We start from the raw sequence: 20,089 nt of genomic DNA on the forward strand, positions 1-20,089 counted from the left end.
TTAGATTTAGATTCTCCTTCCTCATTAGACTCCAGATTCAGTGCACACATGTATGGTAGTTATATTTATTTTAAGTTATCCTAGGGTATAGTATGGGCGTTATAATTACTATGAGAATTATTAGGGCATTAGCACAGGCAAATTCAAACAACATAAATGCTATGAAAAGACCACAAATTACATACATAGCCTTACTAAATAGATGTGCCATTATTTAAAGTTAGAAATATACATTATTCTTGCATACATTGATGACATCCTGCGCTTCTGCCTTAAGTCCAAGGGACAGTGGCTTATCAGCATGAATATCCTTCAGACAGGCTCGGCTAACCTGGAGCATGATATCGAATCTGTTCTCTTTAACCAAGCCACAGTTGTTACAATAGTCACATGATGGAAAATGTGAGAAAATGGAAGCAATCATTGGCAGGTAATGTGGTATAGTAACCAGATGTTTTGGGTAGGCCGCGCACGAAAAGCATGAGAATTACTCATACATAGGCCAATCATCAGAACTGATGTGCATTTGAGAATACGCACCTACAATACAAGTGCAGAGACTGGTCTACTGAACAAGAGCAGTAAGTGATTTTTGCAAGGCATTTCTCCATAAATCAATGCATGTGGCATATCAAGTCATAAGATAATTAAATAATAAAGAATTTTAATATAAAAATATGAGGTAGTTACTAGGCCTGGGTGGTAAATTCCGTTCCGCTCACAGGAATTTGCGGAATTTAGGTAATTTTTCATTCCGCGGAGATCGCAAAGTTGCCCAAAATTCTGCGTTCCGCGACTTCGTGTTCACGAGATATTTCCCTCCGAGCAGGCAAACAGCGATTGCGAACAGTAAAAAAGCATCGCCAACAAGCAATTCCGCGTGCTTCGCAGAATTTCTGCGTGTTCGCAGAGATTTTGTATCATTTCGCGGAGATTTGCGTAACGCGATTACGCAAATTCCGCCCACTCCTAGTAGTTACCAGGCATAGTCAGCAACTAAATAGATCATAGGTCATGGGTAAAAAGGGTAGAATGGTTTTAAGTTGAGGGGAAATGGTGGAAGGCGATTTTCTCCAGGAATATATGGGCACACAACGCCTCCAGCACCCCATCTATGGTTTAGGGGCGCTCCAATGCTCTAAGTCCTATCCTTCACGCCCAGACATGCTTCATAGTCCAGTACACCAAGATAGTTTAAGGGAAATAAGTGAACATAGCTGTAGCTGTGCTAGGTTGCTAGACACACTGCCTTCCAAACTGTGGCAATGACTGATTGCCCAAGGTTGTGTGAAGGACTTGTGCTGGTCCAGTGCTGTCATCACCCTTCATAGTGTCTGAGTTGTTTACTGGTAACAGTACTCTTCTCAGACTGAACCTGATCCTTTCTGCAATATGATATTGTGGGAAATGCGTTACTAACAGAAGCGATAGATAGATAGCTAGATAGATAGATAGATAGATAGATCGATTGTGTATCTTCAATCATGTTCTGAAGGAGTGGATCAGGAACCATCTAACTCTGTTCTCTGTCTTTCCAGATATTAGTGGGGCCTGTTCTGTAAACCTCTGTGGAAATGGAGGTACTTGTGTGACTGAAGCAGACACTTATACCTGTGATTGCACCCCTGGGTTTAAAGGCCGTCACTGTGAACTCAGTAAGTAATTTCAGTTTTAGATAATGGTATGGATTACATTTCCATGGATTAGGGCCGGTTTCATTTGTTGCAATTATTTCTAAGAGTAGATCTTGAATATCTAAAGGGAGATTTCTGAAAGGATGCCAATCACTCTGGCACTTCAAAATAAGATAGAAATCAATTCAGATCACACTCCTTTGCTGTTAAAAATAGTTTAATGTTTGAGTTGTTTAGTGAGGATGTCATAATTGAAAGAACGGAAGGTTATCCAGACGTCTTTGTAACAGACACCTTCAATAGTTGCTGTCAATAATGATGGGAAAAAATCCTTTAAGCATCGCAAATCATTTAATCACCACATCTGCAACAAAAGGGAGTACAAACAGGTGTATTGCATTTGCCTGGCTAGATCAGCTCGGAGAGCGATATGCTATAAGAAAAGCGCAAGTCAGTCTCAACTTACATACACTTCGAGTCCACTCTTATAATACTAATTTTAGCTACCTTCCATAACTCTAATACAATGTTAACAATAGAAAAAGCTTCCTGCTTTGCAGTTAGGTACCACCCAGATTACATACATTTATTTCAAGAACAGCTCTTTCCTGTGTGCCTTCTCACGCCACACTTACAGACTACAATGGGAACATTTTTGCTGCTCCAAATTTCCTGTTACATATTCCAAGACAGGAAGTTTCTCAGCCAGAATACAATATTAAGGAAAAGACACTTAAGCCAGGTTGCATTTAGACCTGTTTTTGAAAGCAGGCTATAGGTTATTTCCAGATGCAAATGTGCAACTTAACATGCACGTTTAACCACACATTTAAACCACATTGTACTCCCTTTCTTTTTTACATAATATTTCACAGTTTGGGGGCAAGTGACAGGTAAAACAGAATGATGAACACAATATTTAGGGCCTAAATCTAAATTAGGGTTTGTATTCCTTTCATTCCCCTCTCTAGTCAATTCTTCGACTACTTACTCACTACCCCTGTGCATTTCTTCCAACTCTGTATTTTGCATCTCTTTATTTCTTAATATAGGCAACATACCCCCCACTTTAGCTGTAACCCTCTTGCAATACTAGGCACATCAATAGCAACAGAACTATTATAAGCAACAAGGCCTTAGACAACCCCGACATCCAGGACAGCACCCAACCAAACCAGCCAGTGAACCACTCTTCTGGAGCACCCCCTTCTTTCTTCATCTGTGTATGCAAATTATGCAAAGTCAATATGGCCTGAGTTAGATTTCCTTCATCTTCATCATTTGCCGGTATGAAAGTACAGCATTCCGAATTACGTTTTTTACATTCTCCTCCTTCGATCGCTGTCATTAAGTCCAAAACATATCTGTTTTCCATCACCATAAGTCTGATTGAACGCAACTCTTCTTTAATTGCATTAAAGCCATTTTCAGTAGGATTTATTGCTTTAATTAATTCCTACCAAGTGATCTGAACTCAGCAAGCAGTTGCTTTTGCTTGAAACATAGGTATCAGACTCCCCAAAAATGTTTGGGTGTCACTGAACAACCTATACTCTTTGAGCACATCCTGCCACACCGAAGTTCCAAAGTACTCAGCCACCCTTTTTCTTCTGTGATGATGCAGCAAAGTTGATGTTTTACTCATGGAATGCAAATGCAAATCTTTTATTTTTTTTGCTGGTATTACCATAGATGGAGTATGCAAAGTCGCCAGATAGCAGATTCCGCTCGGGGGGGCGGGAGGGTAATTGAGTGTGCTCCACACTGCCATATAAAATCCATAAGGCTGAAGGTACCACCCTGCATATTAGCATTGTAAAGGAGAGAAGAGGAGAGGAGAGGGAGAGGAGTTGGCCTAAAAAAAAAAATTGTAAAAAGAATTGTTGAGAGCTGCAATTGAGATCCAGTCCCACTTTAACAATCCCATTTCCCTTAAAGCAAAGAGAAAATCTCATTTATTTCACAGCCAGTTTAGGATGACGTTTAGTTCCAGTCCATGTATATCTCTGTATGTTTTCATCCCATATTTGCTGGGGTGGTGCAGTAGTGTCGGACTGTTACTGCTGAACCTGTTTAGAATAAACCTGTACAGCTTTTAAGGCAGACATGTATGCATTAATTTCTTGCCAAACACCTTCTGATGCAGACTTAGTGTCAGAACGAATTATTTGATTTTGTTTAAAGGAAAAATTAGAATGCCTACTCGTTATGACTTGGTGAAGGGTCAAATGATGATCCTTTGAAGGGGCATTTCTAAATGCATACAGAGCAAGGGGAAGGCAGTAAAGCTAATTATTTTGCAGGGTCTCACAAATTTTTGACACTTTGCTTTTCAGTAAGCCAATCGTCCTCTCAACAATTCCATTACTCTCTGGGTGGTAAACTGAGGTAAACTGGTGTTTCACTCTTAACAGTGTAGTAATTTGCTGTAATACTATGTTAGAAAAGTGTTTGCCATTATCGCTGCGTATTGCTGCTGAAACCCCCCACCTCGGTATGACCTCTCTCACCAGGAATTTGGTTGCCTTGTCAGCATCGCACCTGAAGCAGGGTCCTGCTTCAATCCATCGTGAAAATGGACACACCACTACTAACAAATACCTCTATCCATCACATTTTTGTATTATATCTACAAAGTCTATGTGTAACTCTATGAAAGGACCTATTGGTCTTGGAATGGACGATGAAGGCATTTTTGGTGACCTCTTATTAGAGTACTGATAACACACATGACATGAAGCTAGAAATACATCAACTAATGGTCCTGGATTAGGGATAAATCAACTTTTATTTAATTCATCCATCATTACTCTTTTAGCATTGTGTGTTGGTAAATGAAGTTGTCGAAGGGCTGGTATAAGTAGTGACTGAGGCATTGTAACTTTACCTGAAGTTGCTGATCTATAAAGGAGATCTGGAATTCCAGTCGTCGTCCCCCCCCCTGATTTTCATAGATCTTTCTCATCTTGTGGTACTGCATTTTGAATGTCTAATAATGCATCTGTAGAAATATTCTCATAGTATTGTATCTCAACCTCATCATCTGCATCCAAAGTGTGCGTACTGCATGTTTTCATTGCATATAAACTAGCTTCCTTTGCTGCTGTATCAGCAACTTAATTTCCCTCAGACACCAAATCTGTTCCTTTTGTATGTGCCTGGCACTTAACCACAGGTACCTGACATGGTATTTGAAATGCAACAATAAGGTCAGCTAAAAGATGTTGGTGCGATACAGGTGTCCCAACAGTGTAATGATGAGATGTAATGATGTAATACACACTGTCATGTAAAGCATTCTGGAATAGAAGGTTGGGGGATTTTCAAGTAAGTACAGTACAGTTGTAGTACAGTTATAACTGGTGATTAGATAAGCTAAGAAGCTGTTTTGCTGATGACAATAAATATATAAGAACATACCTGGATGCTTGAATCGAGTTATTATACTGGCGATGATTCGGAAAGAGCCCAAAAGGAAAAGCGCTGCAAAGAATTCCTCATTTCAAGTGTCCTGATGCGCTATTTGAAGCTGGCCGGTCATCTATAAAAAGAATCGTCTCCGTTGCCACAGCAGAAATTGGTGTTCAGCGATGCTGAAGGCGGTGAGATGCACAATTGAATATTTAATTACAAATTCAGTGCGGTGAGTGATATTTCAATTTTATTTTTTTAATTGAGAATACAAGCGCGCAATTCAGACTTTATTCTTCTTGTGTTCAAAAGCACAGTCGCTCGATAGATCCGTTTCTGTGGCAAATAAGAACAGGATGTATGGGAGCACATAAAAAGGAAATCAGATCGGACTTTGAATTTTGGCCAAACACATGCGTGTGCGTGACGTACGACGTACCTCATGTTAGTCGGACGTTTTAAAGTCAGGCACATCGTTACAAACTTTATATGCAACATCAACAGTAATATATTTAACGCGTTGAAAATTGTATGTGCAACACGCGCTGATATACACATGTATGCAGCGCCAACAGTAACATATTAAACACGCTGATGCACACAGCAACCGAATAAAAACTGTGTGTGCAACGTCAACAGTGATGTTTTTAATGCGCTGATGCACACAGCAAATTTTCAACAGTCAACAAAGCATATTAATAAAAAAGTGAAAAAACAAAAAGGAACAATAAATAAGTAATATTAAGCATTTAAGTAAGCAAAAGCAACAACCATGACAACAGACAGGGTAGCGATAATAAATATGAATTCTGATATTCATGATGAGGAAAGTATCAAGCACTGTTTTTAGGAGACCTTTACCGTTTGACCTTACAGAGCAACAACATGTTGCTCAAAGATGGGAGAAATGGACAAGAAGATTTGAGCATTTTTTAAATACAACGTACAAAAATCACACTGATGAACAGGCAAAGGACTTGTTACTTAATTTAGTAGGAGATGAAGTAGAAGACCTCATAGTTACATTTCCCCAACAAGAAAGAAACACCTATAAAGGACTTATGCAATGTCTAAATGACAAATTTGAGCCGCATAGAAATTTAGATTTTGAAAGATACAATTTTAGCACAGCATGTCAAAAAGAGGATGAAACAATGGATGATTTTGTCACCAGACTTAAAAAACTAGTAACATTTTGTGAATTTGATAAATTTAATAACGAAGAAGCAATAAGATTAAGAGTTTTACAAGGTTGCAGCTCAAAAAATTTAGAAATATACTCTTAGAAAAAACATATGGTCTTCAAGTATTTCTGCGCATGCAAGAACAGAATCACGAGCTGAAAAACATGCCACAAACATTGAAGAAGGAAGAATAAAAACTTTAGAAAAAGTAAGACAAATGTCATTGAAAACAAACAGTGAAAAGTAATTGGAAACACATTACAAGGAGAAAAGACCGTGTTATAGATGTGATTTTCAATTTCCCCATCAAAAATTCTGTCCAGCTATAGGACAACAATGTAAAGAGTAAGGCGGATATAATCATTATTCAAATATGTGCAGATTTAAAAAAGAAAATAAAGGAAACTGGATAAGAAAGGAAAATGGAAATAAACAGTTTAATTTTAATAAAGGAAAAATAAGTGAAAAAGTGAAGCATATCAGAGAAATGGAAGCAGTTGATAAAGAAGAAGAATCTGATGAAGATTTTTTACACAGTGAGAGGCTGTATATGATGCAAGAAAAATTCAGCAATTACATATGATTTGAAAGGAAGGCATTAAAAAGACAACCTAAGTTGATCTTATTGTAGGTTCTCAAAAAGTACCTTTTGTTTTGGATAGTGGTGCAACTTGAAATATAATGTGTGTGTCTGAATATGCAAAAATGACTGAACAAGTCAAGTCAAGTCAAGTCAAAGAATTTATATAGCGCACTACATACCCAGAGGGTCTCAAGGCGCTTAGGGAGGGGAGGAGGATTATTTGTCAAATATCCACGTTTTAAGTTGCTTTCTGAATGCAAGGTGGTTCTGGGTAAGGCGAAGGTGAGTGGGGAGTGAGTTCCATGTTTTAGCAGCCAGGTATGAGAAGGATCTGCCTCCCATGGTTGTCTTGTTGATGCGAGGTATAGTGGCGAGGGCTTGGCCGGAAGAGCGCAGTTGGAGGGAGGGGGTGTAGAAGGACAGTCGTGAGTTGAGGCATTCTGGTCCGATGTCGTAGAGTGATTTGTGTGCGTGGGTGAGCAGTCGGAAAGTGATCCTCTTGTTGACGGGTAGCCAGTGGAGGTCTCTCAGGTGACCAGAGATGTGTTTGTTACGCGGGATGTCTAATGTGATCCTGGCTGAGGCGTTTTGGATTCGTTGGAGTTTCTTCTGGAGTTTAGCGGTAGTACCTGCGTAGAGGGTGTTTCCGTAGTCCAGTCGGCTTGTGACCAGAGCGTGGGTGACTGTTTTTCTGGTCTCGGTGGGGATCCAACGAAATGTTTTTTTGAGCATGCGAAGAATGTTGAAGCAGGATGAGGATACTGCGCTGACTTGTCTATTCATTGAAAGTGAAGAATCCAGGATAACGCCTAGGTTCCGTGCGTGGTCTGTTGGGATGGGTGCTTTTCCAAGGGCTTCCGGCCACCAAGAGTCGTCCCATGCAGAGGGGGATGTACCTAAGATGAGGACTTCAGTTTTGTCTGAATTCAGTTTCAGACGGCTGTGATTCATCCATTCGGCAACTTCTTTCATCCCTTTGTGTAGGTTAGTTTTGGCGGTGTTGGGGTCATTGGTGAGAGAAAGGATCAGTTGAGTGTCATCCGCGTAAGAGATGATGTTGAGGTTGTGTTGGCGTGCGATGGCCGCGAGGGGGCTCATGTATACGTTGAAGAGGGTGGGGCTGAGTGAGGATCCTTGTGGTACTCCACAGATGACTTCAGAGGCCTCGGACTTGAATGGTGGAAGGCGGACTTTCTGGGTTCTTCCGGTGAGGAACGAGGTGATCCATGCGAGTGCTTTTCCTTGTATCCCGATGTTTCTGAGGCGTTGTAAAAGGGTGCTATGGCATACTGTGTCGAAGGCTGCGGAGAGGTCGAGGAGGATGAGGGCGACTGTGTCTCCATTGTCCAGTAGAGTTCGAATGTCGTCTGTTGCTGCGATGAGGGCGGTCTCAGTGCTGTGTTTTGCTCGGAAGCCAGATTGTGAGGAGTCGAGGGATTTGTTGGCTTCGAGGAAAGCGGCGAGTTGGTTGTTGACGGCTTTCTCGATGACTTTGGCCGGGAAAGGAAGGAGTGATATGGGGCGGTAATTTTTGAGTTCGGTGGGGTCCGCTGTGGGTTTTTTCAGAAGGGCGGTGAGTTCAGCGTGTTTCCAGCTTTCCGGGAAGGTGGCGGAGTTGAAGGAGCAGTTGATGACGTCTCGGAGGTGCGGAGCTATGATGGAGTCTGCTTTGTTGAAGATGTGATGAGGACATGGGTCTGTGGGGGATCCTGAGTGGATGGAGTTCATCAGGCGGATGGTGTCGTCGGTGGAGATTGGGTTCCAGTCGTTAAGGGTGATCAAGGGGGGAGAAGGTTCATCGTATGGTTGGGTGGGTTGGTCTCCGGGTTGGTTGTCGAAGCTGTTGTGAATGTCTGCAATTTTGTTGTGGAAGAATGAGGCTAGGGAGTCGCAGAGGGCTTGAGAGGGGGTGATGTCGTTGGAGTTGGCTGAGGGATTGGTAAATTCCTTGACGATGTTGAAAAGTTCCTTGCTGTTGTGGGCGTTGTTGTCTAGTCGGTCCTTGAATGCTATTTTCTTGGCCTTTCGGATTAGTTGGTGGTGTATGCGGGTGGCATTTTTGTGGGCGTCTTTGGTGCTGGTGGTTGGGTCTTTTTTCCAGGCTTTTTCAAGGGAGCGGCAGAGTTTCTTGGACTTCTTAAGATCATCGTTGAACCATGAGGCCTTCTTGCTGCCAGGTTTGCTTTGACGTTTTTTCAGTGGTGCTAGAGTGTCGGAGGTGTTGGATAACCATAGGGTGAGGTTGGTGGCGGCTTGGTCTGGGTTAGAGGAGTGGGCAGGGGTGTTTAGAAGGAGCGATGAGGAGATCTGGTCGATGGTGATTTTGTTCCAGTTTCTTTGTAGAGTTGGTTGGAGGTGGTTGATGGGTTTCGGCTTGTTGTAGGTGAAATGAACGCAGCTGTGGTCAGTCCAGAGGAGATCCGTAGTATGGCTGAAGGAGACATGATTGCTGGAGGTGAAGATGGGGTCGAGTGTGTGACCTGCGATGTGGGTGGGGGAGGTGACCAGTTGTTTAAGTCCGAGGTTGGCGAGGTTGTCCAGAGAGGGTGGTGGTGTTGCGGTCGTTGTATTTTTCAAGGTGAAAATTGAGGTCTCCCAGGAGGATGTACTCTTTGGAGGGGAGCGCGTGTGGAGTGATGAAGTCCGTGATGTCTTCGCTGAATTTTGCGCGGGGTCCTGGTGGTCTGTAGAGGAGGGTGCCTCTGAGTGTGGTCTTGGGGTCGATGTGGATCTGGAAGTGAAGGTGTTCAGAGTTGGCGAGGTTGACGTCAGAGCTGGTTGAGATGCGGATTGATTTTTTATGGACGATAGCGATTCCTCCTCCTGTGTGGCCGGTACGGTCCTTGCGTGTGATCTTATAATCTTCAGGGATGGCAATGGTGATGTCTGGGGCGGAGGAAGCGTTCATCCATGTTTCTGTTAGGAAGGCGACGTCTGGAGAGATGGTGTCTAGTAGGTTCCATAAGTCAATGGCGTGTCTGTGGACCGATCGGGTGTTGAGAAGGATGCATTGTAGGTGATTGGGGTCGGGAATCTTTGGTGTGATCGTATCAGGGATGTTGTCGGTGCCGATGAATTTGCAGGAGTGGCAAGAGAAAGGTCCATGGGTGTGTCCAGGAGCGGCTTGGACAATCGCCTCTTAAACCATCAAATGTAAGTGTTTTTCAATGGGGTGCAAAACGTCCTGTCTCTTGTCTAGGAAAAATTGAGGAAATGTTAAAACATGAAGAAATAAGCAGTAAAGAAGAAATACATGTTCTACAAGGAGAGGTTCCAGGGCCATGCTTACTGAGTAATGTAACTGCTCAATTCATGGGACTATTAGCAGTCACTTGTAATTTAACAACAGATCATCCTGTTCTTCAAAAATATGCACAATTATGTGATGGTTTAGGAAAATTGAAAGACAAAGCAATAACTTTACACATAAATGAAAAAATAAAGCCTGTAGCTCAATCTCTCAGAAGAGTCCCAATTCACATGCAAGCAAAAGTTGAAAAAGAAATCAAAACGCTATTAAAAGAAGACATAATTGAAGAAGCAAGACCCAACACCATGGGTATCTCCCATTGTAATTGTTCCCAAAAAAGACACCGAGGACATCAGAATTTGTGTGGACATGAGAATTCCAAACACTGCAATTGAACAATATAGATACAATATGATTAGCAATATTAATGGTACAGTTGTTTTTTCAAAACTTGATTTGTATAAGGGTTATCACCAACTAGAAATTGATAGTCAATCGAGATACGTTACAACATTCTCAACACATTTGGGACTTTTCAGATATAAACAACTAAACTTTGGCATATGCTCTGCTGCTGAGATATTTCAAGAAGTCATCAAAAATATCATAAGGCCTGTACAAAGTAGCATGAACTATAGTGATGATATCCTAGTATTTGGAAAAAATCAAGAAGAACATGATTAATCTTAGATAATGTATGTCAACAACTTCTTAAAGCTGTACTAACTCTAAATCTTAAAAAATGTGAACTAAACAAAACCGAATTAACATTCTATGGGCATATATTTTCTCGTGGCGGAATGAAGCCAGATCCTAAGAAAATAGTTGTGTTAAATGCAATACAAAGACCCAAAGATATAACACAATTGAGATCATTCTTGGGAATGGCCAGTTATTGTGCGAGATATGTAAATAATTTTGCAACTCTACCCTCACCTCTCAGAGAGTTAAGAAGAAAAGGTAGAAGATTTGAATGGAGTGAAAGCTGTGAACAAGCATTCATAGAAATAACATCACAAATAACTATGGCAGCAAATTTAAAATACTTTGATCCAAATTTGTGTACGGAACTGGTAGTGGATGCCAGTCCTGTAGGGCTAGGTGCTATGCATGTACAACACAAACCTGGAAAAGAAACACCAGGATATGTAATATCTCATGCCTGAAAAAGTCTTTCAAAGGTTGAACAAAAACACTCTCAGCCTGAAAAAGAGAGTTTAGCGGTTGTATGGGCTTGCGAACTTTATCATGATTTTATCTATGGGAAACCTTTTGTAATAATAACAGATCACCAGGCCCTCATTTCCATTTTTGGGAACCCAAGAACAAAGATGCCTCCAAGGATAGAGAGATAGGGAATGAGATTAATGTATTAGGATTCCAGAATTATTCATAAACCTAGGAAAGAATATAATCCTGTGGATTATCTATCTAGACATCACTGTGACTCAAAAGAAAGTTGGAGGCAGAAAAATATATCTGTTTTTTAATAAAGTCAGCAATACCGGAAGTTATCACGCAAAAAGAACTGCTTGAAGCCACAGACTCAGATGATACTATTCAAGAAATAATCAAAATTATACATGAGAACAACTGGAGATTAACAAATACTGCAAGTCGTTGTCGTGGGGCTGAGCCTTGCATTTCATACCGTGTTAAGTTGCCAAGAGTTCATTAGAATTTTAAACGCCATTTTTCCTTTCTCCTTTCTGCTGCCTTTTGCACACGGCACACACTTTATTAATTGTTTAGAGTTTAGCAGAGTGTTTTGCTTCACACAATAATAATATGTTTTTCTATATTAGTAGCCTTGCTTGGTAAGCTTAGTCTGAACAGTGAGTGCCGAGGCCTTCAAGGTTATTTCAACACTGGTTATTGTTCGGACTGATCAGCGCACGTTCTAGACATAACAAATTTGCAGCTATGGCCACTTCTGATATTGGTGTGTTTATTAATGCACTGCGTAGGCATGATCACACACATTTGGAGAAAATTTGTATGCTGAGAGCTTGTGCAGAATTGTATGTGATCCACTTCTGCTAAATACCAGAGATATGGGGCCGCCTATGTAAACCCAAGAGACCTTCTGTAGATATAAAATAACCTACTAGCAAGGGAGGGTGAAATATAGGTATATTCTAAAACTCTTTCCATTTCCCTACTTCCTGAGTCAGAAGTAGGGTGTGGTTGTTATTCCCACTACTTTCTGGTTCTCAAGAAGGGCAAAGGGAGCCTACGCCCTATCTTGGACCTGCGGAACGTCAACGGCTTCCTCCGGAAGGAGAAGTTCAAGATGCTGACTTTGGCTCAGGTCTTAGCTGCCCTAGTCCCCAGAGACTGGATGGTAGCATTTGACTTGCAGGACACATATTTTCACATCCCCGTGTTGCCGGCCCACCGGCGTTACCTGTGGTTCACGGTAGGCGACGAGCACTTTCAGTTTACCGTGTTCCCCTTCAGCCTTACCAGCGCTCCTTGGGTGTTCACGAAAGTGATGGCGGTGGTCGCAGCTCATCTTCGCAGACTAGGGTTGTCAGTCTTCCCCTATCGCGACGACTGGTTGTTAAAGGCGGGCTCGCCCCAGACAGTCGTCAGCCATCTCCAGACTACGGCCGACCTCCTGCACCTGCTGGGGTTCTCCATCAATGTGCCGAAGTCACACCTGAGTCCCTCTCAGAAGCTCCTCTTCATTGGAACGGTTCTGGATTCGGCACAGTTTCAGGTTTATCCTCCCAAACAGCGGGTTCTGGATATTCAGGCTCTGATTCCGATCTTTCAGCCTTTATCCCGAGTCTCGGTCAGGTTGACACTGCGGCTTCTGGGGCTGATGTCCTTCTGCATCCTTCTGGTGCATCACGCCCGGTGCGGATGCGGGTCTGCAGTGGGACCTGAAGTTTCATTGGGCCCAGCATCAGGGCAACCTGTCCGACCACGTCCTGATCTTAGAGGGCACTGCGCGACAGTTGCAGTGGTGGCTCACGGACCGCAATTGGGTCAGTGGCAGATCCCTCTCACTACCCCAACCGGGGCACCTATTTGTGACGGATGCGTCCCTCCTGGGTTGGGGGGGCCACATGGGAGAGGCGGAGATCAGAGGCCTCTGGTCTCCGGCGAAGTCCCGACTTCACATCAACCTTCTGCAGATGCGGGCGATCCGGCTTGCACTGAAAGCCTCCCTTCCCTCTCTCCGGGGGAGTGTAGTGCAGGTGTTCACGGACAACACCACTGCCATGTGGTACTGCAACAAACATGGCGGGGTGGGTTTGTGGACCCTTTGTCAGGAGGCTCTGTACCTCTGGCAATTGCTGGAACACCAGGGGGTCTCCCTGGTGGTTCAACACCTGGCAGGTTCTCTGAACGCCAGGGTGTACAAACTCAGCCGTCGGTGCATGATGGATCACGAATGGTGTCTGAACTCGGATCTGGCGCAAGGTCTCTTTCAGCAGTGGGGTGAGCCTTGGTTAGATCTATTCGCCACAGAAGGGAACGCGCGTTGGAATTTCCAAGGCGCACTCGCTCGGAGACGCTTTTCGTCGCGAGTGGAGCTGCGGTCTGTTGTACGCCTTTCCGCCTATACCACTTCTGCCCAGAGTGCTGAAGAATATCAGGAGCGACCGGCCGAGGTCATCCTTGTGGCTCCAGACTGGGCATGAAGATACTGGTATCCCAAGCTACTCAGCATGTCAGTCGATCCCCCGATTCGTCTGCCTCTTCAGGAGGACCTTCTGTCACAACAGCAGGGGACGGTCCTCCACCCGAACCTGTCCAGCCTCCACCTCCATGCGTGGAGATTGAGCGGCGGCAGTTGAGGCCGTTTGACTTGCCTCCTGAAGTCTGAGATGTCATTCTGGCAGCCAGGCGTCCCTCCACAAAAACGGTATACCCCTGCAGGTGGAACAAATTTGTGGTATGGTGCACAGCAAAGGCTGTGGATCCACTCTCTGCCCCCCTTTCAGAGGTTCTCCTCTTTCTTCTTTCTCTTGCCCAGCAGGGCTCTGCTCTGGGCACTATCAAAGGCTACCTCTCTGCCATTTCAGCCTTCCTGATTAGCCTTCTCTTTTCAAGTACCCTGTTGTAAATAGATTCTTGAAGGGCATCACTCACATGTTTCCTCCTGTTCCTTTCGTGATGCCTCAGTGGGACTTGAATCTTGTTCTGATTTATCTGATGTGCGCTCCCTTTGAGCCACTTCACAATTGTCCTCTCCATCTTCTTACTGTTATGACTACATTCCTGGTTGCCATCACCTCTGCCAGGAGGGTGAGTGAGGTCCAGGCTCTATCTTCTAAGCCTCCTTTCCTTTCTGTCCATCCGTACAAAGTTGTCTTGAGAACACGTCCCTCTTTCCTGCCCAAAGTAGTCACAGCCTTCCACATCGGGCAGTCCATCACCTTGCCCACCTTCTTTCCGCCTCCGCATCCCTCGAAAGAGGAAGAGAGGCTCCACCATCTGGACCCAAAACGTGCGATCTCATTCTATCTGGACCGCACTCGCCCGTTCCGGGTGGATGACCAGCTCTTTGTTGGTTACGTGGGTGCTAAGAAAGGACGGGCGGTGCACAAATGAACCATTTCTCGATGGGTCATTTTGTGCATAAAGGATTGTTATTCACTGGCTAAAAAGGAGCCTCCTGTGGGGCTGCGTGCCCATTCCACTCGGGCCACGGCGGCTACTACTGCCCTGGGTTGGGGAGTCCCCTTGCAGGACATCTGTCAGGCAGCTACGTGTGCCTCGCTGCACACGTTCGCTAGACACTACTGCCTGGACAGCTAAGTCTGGAGAGATGGCTTTTTCGGCCGTTCTGTTCTCCAGGACTTTCTGGTGTGATCATTGGTTGGCAGACCCACCACCGGGGTTAGTATTGCTGGGGTATCTATTCTAAGGTAAGGAATCTAACACTAACCTGTTTCTTTCAGATGCACAAGTTACTTACCTTCGGTAACGTTATATCCGTAAGAAACAGTAGTTAGTGTGAGATTCCTTACCGCCCAACCCATCCTCCCCGTTCTACGAACCGATATCTAGGGTTAAGGTTCTTCCCTTTGAGGGACCTAGTTTCATGGCACCAGTGTCGGTTTTTATCATGGCTCTGCGTTTCTGGCGCGGAAAAGCTGTGTATAAGAACTGACGTCAGCGCACGTGGGCGGCGTCTAAGTACTCCAACGACATCATTCCGGTGCCAACCACGCCGACGACGGATGGAGAGCCGCAGACGAGCAGGGGTACTGCTACGCAAAACTTTCTGGATCCAGTCTGACGCTTGGGGATATTCTAAGGTAAGGAATCTAACACTAACTACTGTTTCTTACAGATATATCGTTACGGAAGGTAAGTAGCTTGTGCTTTAAGTAGAATCATTACCCTTTCCAAACATTTGGAATGCACGATGTATGCCTTGAGACATCATTGCATGCATTGTCCATCATGGTCAGGGAGTCCCAGAGCACAGGCCACCAGGAGTCGGACTAGGCTGAAGGGGTGGGTACCACGGTGAGTACTTCATTCTTGTCTGAGTTGAGCATGAGGCCGTTGTCTTACATCCATGTAGCGACGGCCTTCATTCCACTGTGGAAGTTGGTTCTGGCGGTTCTGGGTTCATTGGTGAGGGAGAGGATCAGCTGGGTATCGTCGGCGTAGGAGATGATGTTGAGGCTGCAGCTTCTGAAGATGGCAGAAATGGGAGCCCACGTGGGCGGCGTCTAAGTACTCCAACAACATCATTCCGGTGCCAACGACGCCGACGACGGATGGAGAGCCGCAGACGAGCAGGGGTACTGCTACGCAAAACTTTCCGGATCCAGTCTGACGCTTGGGGATATTCTAAGGTAAGGAATCTAACACTAACTACTGTTTCTTACAGATATATCGTTACGGAAGGTAAGTAGCTTGTGCTTTAAGTAGAATCATTACCCTTTCCAAACATTTGGAATGCACGATGTATGCCTTGAGACATCATTGCATGCATTGTCCATCATGGTCAGGGAGTCCCAGAGCGCAGGCCACCAGGAGTCGGACCAGGCTGAAGGGGTGGGTACCACGGTGAGTACTTCATTCTTGTCTGAGTTGAGCATGAGGCCGTTGTCTTACATCCATGTAGCGACGGCCTTCATTCCACTGTGGAAGTTGGTTCTGGCGGTTCTGGGTTCATTGGTGAGGGAGAGGATCAGCTGGGTATCGTCGGCGTAGGAAATGATGTTGAGGCTGCAGCTTCTGAAGATGGCAGAAATGGGAGCCATGTAGACACTGAAGAGGGTAGGGGGCAGGGAGGAACCCTGGGGAACTCCACAGCTAATCTCCGTAGGTTCTGAGAGGAACAGTGGTATTCTGACTCGCTGGGTCCAGCTGGTGAGGAAGGAGTGGATGCAGTCCAGGGCCTTGTCATAGAAACCAGCATCGTGGAGTTTAGTGATTAGGGTGCAGTGGGTGACGGTGTTGAAGGTGACTGGGTGGTCTAGCAGGATGTGGGCTGCGTTCTCGCCCCGCTCAAGGAGGGAGCGAATGACAACTGTGGCGGCAAGGGGTGCAGTCTCTGTGCTGTGGTTGCTTCGGAAGCCGCATTGGTAGTTGTCCAGGACGTGGTTCACTTTAAATGAACTCTGAGGGCTTGGCCTTGATGGCCTTCTCTACGACTTTGACTGGAAAGATGAGGAGAGAGATCGGTTGAAGTTCTTGAGGTCCAACAGGTCTGAGGATGGCTTCTTCAGCAGGGTGTTGATCTCTGCAAGTTTCCAGTCGACAGGGAAGGTGGTGGTTTCGATGGAGCAGGTGATGGTGCGGCAAAGCTAGGGGGCAAGTATGGCAACTGCTCTGGGGAAATGTGCTACAGGCATGGGTCCTTCGGGCTCCTGAGTGGATGCTCTTCATGGTCTTGAGTGTGTCCTCTGTGGTGAGCAGGGTCCAACAGAGCATGGTCTGTTGGAGGGGCGGCTTGGTTGTGTGTGATGATGGCGGGCATAGCAGCCTGGCCTATGGTGTCAAAGCAGTGGTAGATCTTCCTGATCTTGTGGTGGAAGAAGGTGCCACGTTTGTTGCTGAGGTCTTGAGAGGGGGGCACGTCTGTGGTCTAGCCCTTGATGATGGTGAAGAGTTCATGGCCATTTTCTTTGGGGTGTTCAGGAGGAGGTGGTGAGCATTGACGGCGGATTTGCAGGTAGCGTGATTTTCCAGGGCTTTGTTGCTCCTCCATCATTTTTCGAGACGTCTTCAGGTGCGTCTGGACTCATGGAGGGCTGGGGGGAACCAACTGGCTGCTTTGAGAGTTGTTTGCCTGGTCTTCTCTTCAGGGGTGCCACGGTGTCTGCGTAGTTGGAGATCCATTTGTGGAGGTTTCATATTGCGGTGTTGGCATCCGTAGGTGTTGGTGAAGTGGATGTGCTGAGGTAGTTGACGAGAAGTTCTTCGGCAGCCTTGGTCTAGCTGATGTGGGAGTGTGATGATGATGGTGGTGCCCGGTGGGCATGTCGAATGCAAAATGTACGCAGTGATGGTCGGTCCAGGGGAGTTTAGTGATGTGGCTCTAGCTAATGTTCCTGCTGGTGGAGAAGACAGGGTTGAACGTATGTCCGGCTGTGTGGTTTGGTGCAGTTACTAGCAATTTGAGACCGATGTTGGAGGGTTCTCCAGGAGAGAGGGGGTGTTCTAGCCACTGGGGTTATCTAGGTGATAGTTGAGGCCTCTGAGTAGGATGTAGTTGGTGGATGCGAGGGCCTGGGGTGCAATGCGGTCTACAATGGAGTTGGTGAAAGGGGGTCAGGCCTGTAGACAAGGGTGCAACGGAGTGTGGTGTTTAGTTGGTCCGTATCTGGGAGTAGAGGTCTTCCATGGTCGTCATTGAGTTGCTAGAGTGCGTGGTCATTCAGAGCTTTCTTTTGTGGATGATGCCGATGCCTCTTCCTGGGCGGTCAGTCCTTGCGGGTGATTTTGTAGCCTTCGTGGTTGGCGATGTCCGATCCGTAGCAGCAGGGTTTCTTTGATGAAAGTGATGCCAGGAGAGGCGGGTTCGAGGAGGTCCCAGATTTCTGTGGCTTGTTTGTGTAGGGACTGCACGAATAGGAGGATGCAGTTGAGCCGGACGGGTGCGCTGTCGGTCGTCTGGGTGGCTAGAGGAGCTTGCGTTATGGCGTGACTGAAGGTGCGATTGCAGTTCCGGCAGTCGAAGGGTCCAAGAGTCTTCTTCCATACATCTAGATGGCAGGCGGCGAGTCGTCCCGGGTTGAGAGGTAGGAGGAACGTGCTGGCGTTGTAGCAGTGGGGTATCCAAGAGGTAGGGTCCCTGGCACATTCGTGCCTGCTGTGTGCATCCTCAGCTGCTGCCATTAAGTAGTGCTGCAAGGGCTGAAAGAGCTGGTAGGTGGGAAACGCGGGAGCGGGAAAGGACACTGGAGGGGGGAGGGCGTGGTGGATCACAGCGACAATGAGGGGGAGAGGGCAGAAAAAATGGATGGACAGAGAGGAAAAAACAAAAAATTAGAAAGCAAGAGGAAAGCAAGGCAGAGAGAGAAAAGAGAAATAAAAACTGAGAGAGGGGCAGAAAACAGCAAAAGAGGGACAGGAGGGCAGTCAAGCAGCAGAGCCGTGATGCTCTACCCTTTGACCACCAGGGATGAGGTGCAGGAAGGAGCCTGCAGGTGGAGGAGGGCCTCGAACTCCTGACCTCTGGGTCAGAGGTTCCAGCATCAGAAGGGGACCGCAGCAGCAGCTACCAGACATTGCTGCGCCGTGGAAGGAACAAGTCCACTAAGGATAGTGGATGACACTTTCACCATGCAGCCGCTGCCATTAAGTAGCGATGCGGGGGAGCTGGACAGCAGGTAGTCGGGAAACATGGGAAAAGACACTGAGGGGGTGGGCCGCGGGGGATCGCTGCAGCAACAAGGAAGAGGGCCGAAAAAACAGGCAAACAGAGAGGAAAAACATTGAAAGCAAGAGGAAAGCAAGGCCAAGGCAGGGGCAGAAAAGAGAAATCAAAAACAGAGAGAGGGACAGGAAACAGCAAAAGAGAGACAGTGGTAGAGCAGTGACGCTCTACCACTGGACCATGAGGGATGAGGCACAGGCAAGAGCCTGAGGGTGGAGAAGGGCATTGAACTCCTGACTTTCGGGTCAGAGGGGCCAGCAGCAGCAGAGGATAACCGCAGCACCAGCTACTAGAAGGTCCTGCGCTGTAGAAGGAGCAAGTCCACAAACTGAAGAATCCTACTTTGAGCACAGGCGTGGGTGAGGGGAAGTGAGTTGAAGCAGAAGCGATTCTGGTTCGCGACCAACCATTTTTTTTACTAAAAAGGAAACCTCCAGTGCGAGCACCGGAGGTTTCCTTTAAACCATCCCTAGGGTTGGCCAGTGACCAACAGATGCGCTGGGGAGGGAATGTGGGCATCCGCTATTGGAAGAGGTCTGTACCAAAAGGGTTCAATAAAAAAAATATTTCTAGCCGAAATGGTTAAAGTTACTAAAAGACTGCAGTACTGCTGCAGAACAGCACCAGGCACTTAAGTAAATTAACTGGCCAGCTTTAAACTGTTAATTGATGTATCCTCCCTTATGAGGGACTTGGGGAAAGGTGTTTGTAGCCTAAATCAAAAATGTAATTAAAAAAGGGTGGTTAGTATGATGTGTTCATATAAATTCATGTGTTCTTCAAAGATAATGTGACATATTTACTAGCCCCTAAAGTCACCGGAGAGTCACTTTTTCTGCTGCTCCGATGGCGAGGCCTCATTCCCATTTACAAGGTGGCGCTAAGCCACTTAACATGGCTTAACGCCATCTTGTAAATAAGCTCGTTCCACTGAAGTCTGCTGTGGCAAAGGGCAGGCAATGGGAAATGCTGTGGGCGTTTCACCGCAACACCCATTGTTTTTTGATGCTGCCCCAGATCTACACGGCTAGGCAAGTGCCAAAAATTACGGCCGGGAAATACCTGGCCTTAGGATGGGGATATGAGGAGAAATTATCAATTTCTCCTAGCTTTTTGCTCTTCTTATGTGTGCTGCATTCTGCAGCACACATAGAAAGAGCAAATTGCCAT

The 20,089-nt window shown here is 45.8% G+C and overlaps 1 protein-coding gene across 1 annotated transcript in view; it reads left to right on the plus strand.

Moving 5' to 3' along the window:
• The window catches only part of SNED1 (sushi, nidogen and EGF like domains 1), a 2,960,801-nt gene that overhangs the window by 2,695,743 nt on the left and 244,969 nt on the right, over nt 1-20,089 (plus strand). The window contains exon 28 of the mRNA XM_086944023.1: nt 1,539-1,655. Within this exon, the coding sequence (XP_086800149.1) occupies nt 1,539-1,655 (117 nt within the window). The remainder of the gene's footprint in view (nt 1-1,538; nt 1,656-20,089) is intronic.

Source organism: Lissotriton vulgaris, chromosome 11, assembly GCF_964263255.1.
Source record: "Lissotriton vulgaris chromosome 11, aLisVul1.2, whole genome shotgun sequence".
Lineage (NCBI taxonomy): Eukaryota > Metazoa > Chordata > Amphibia > Caudata > Salamandridae > Lissotriton > Lissotriton vulgaris.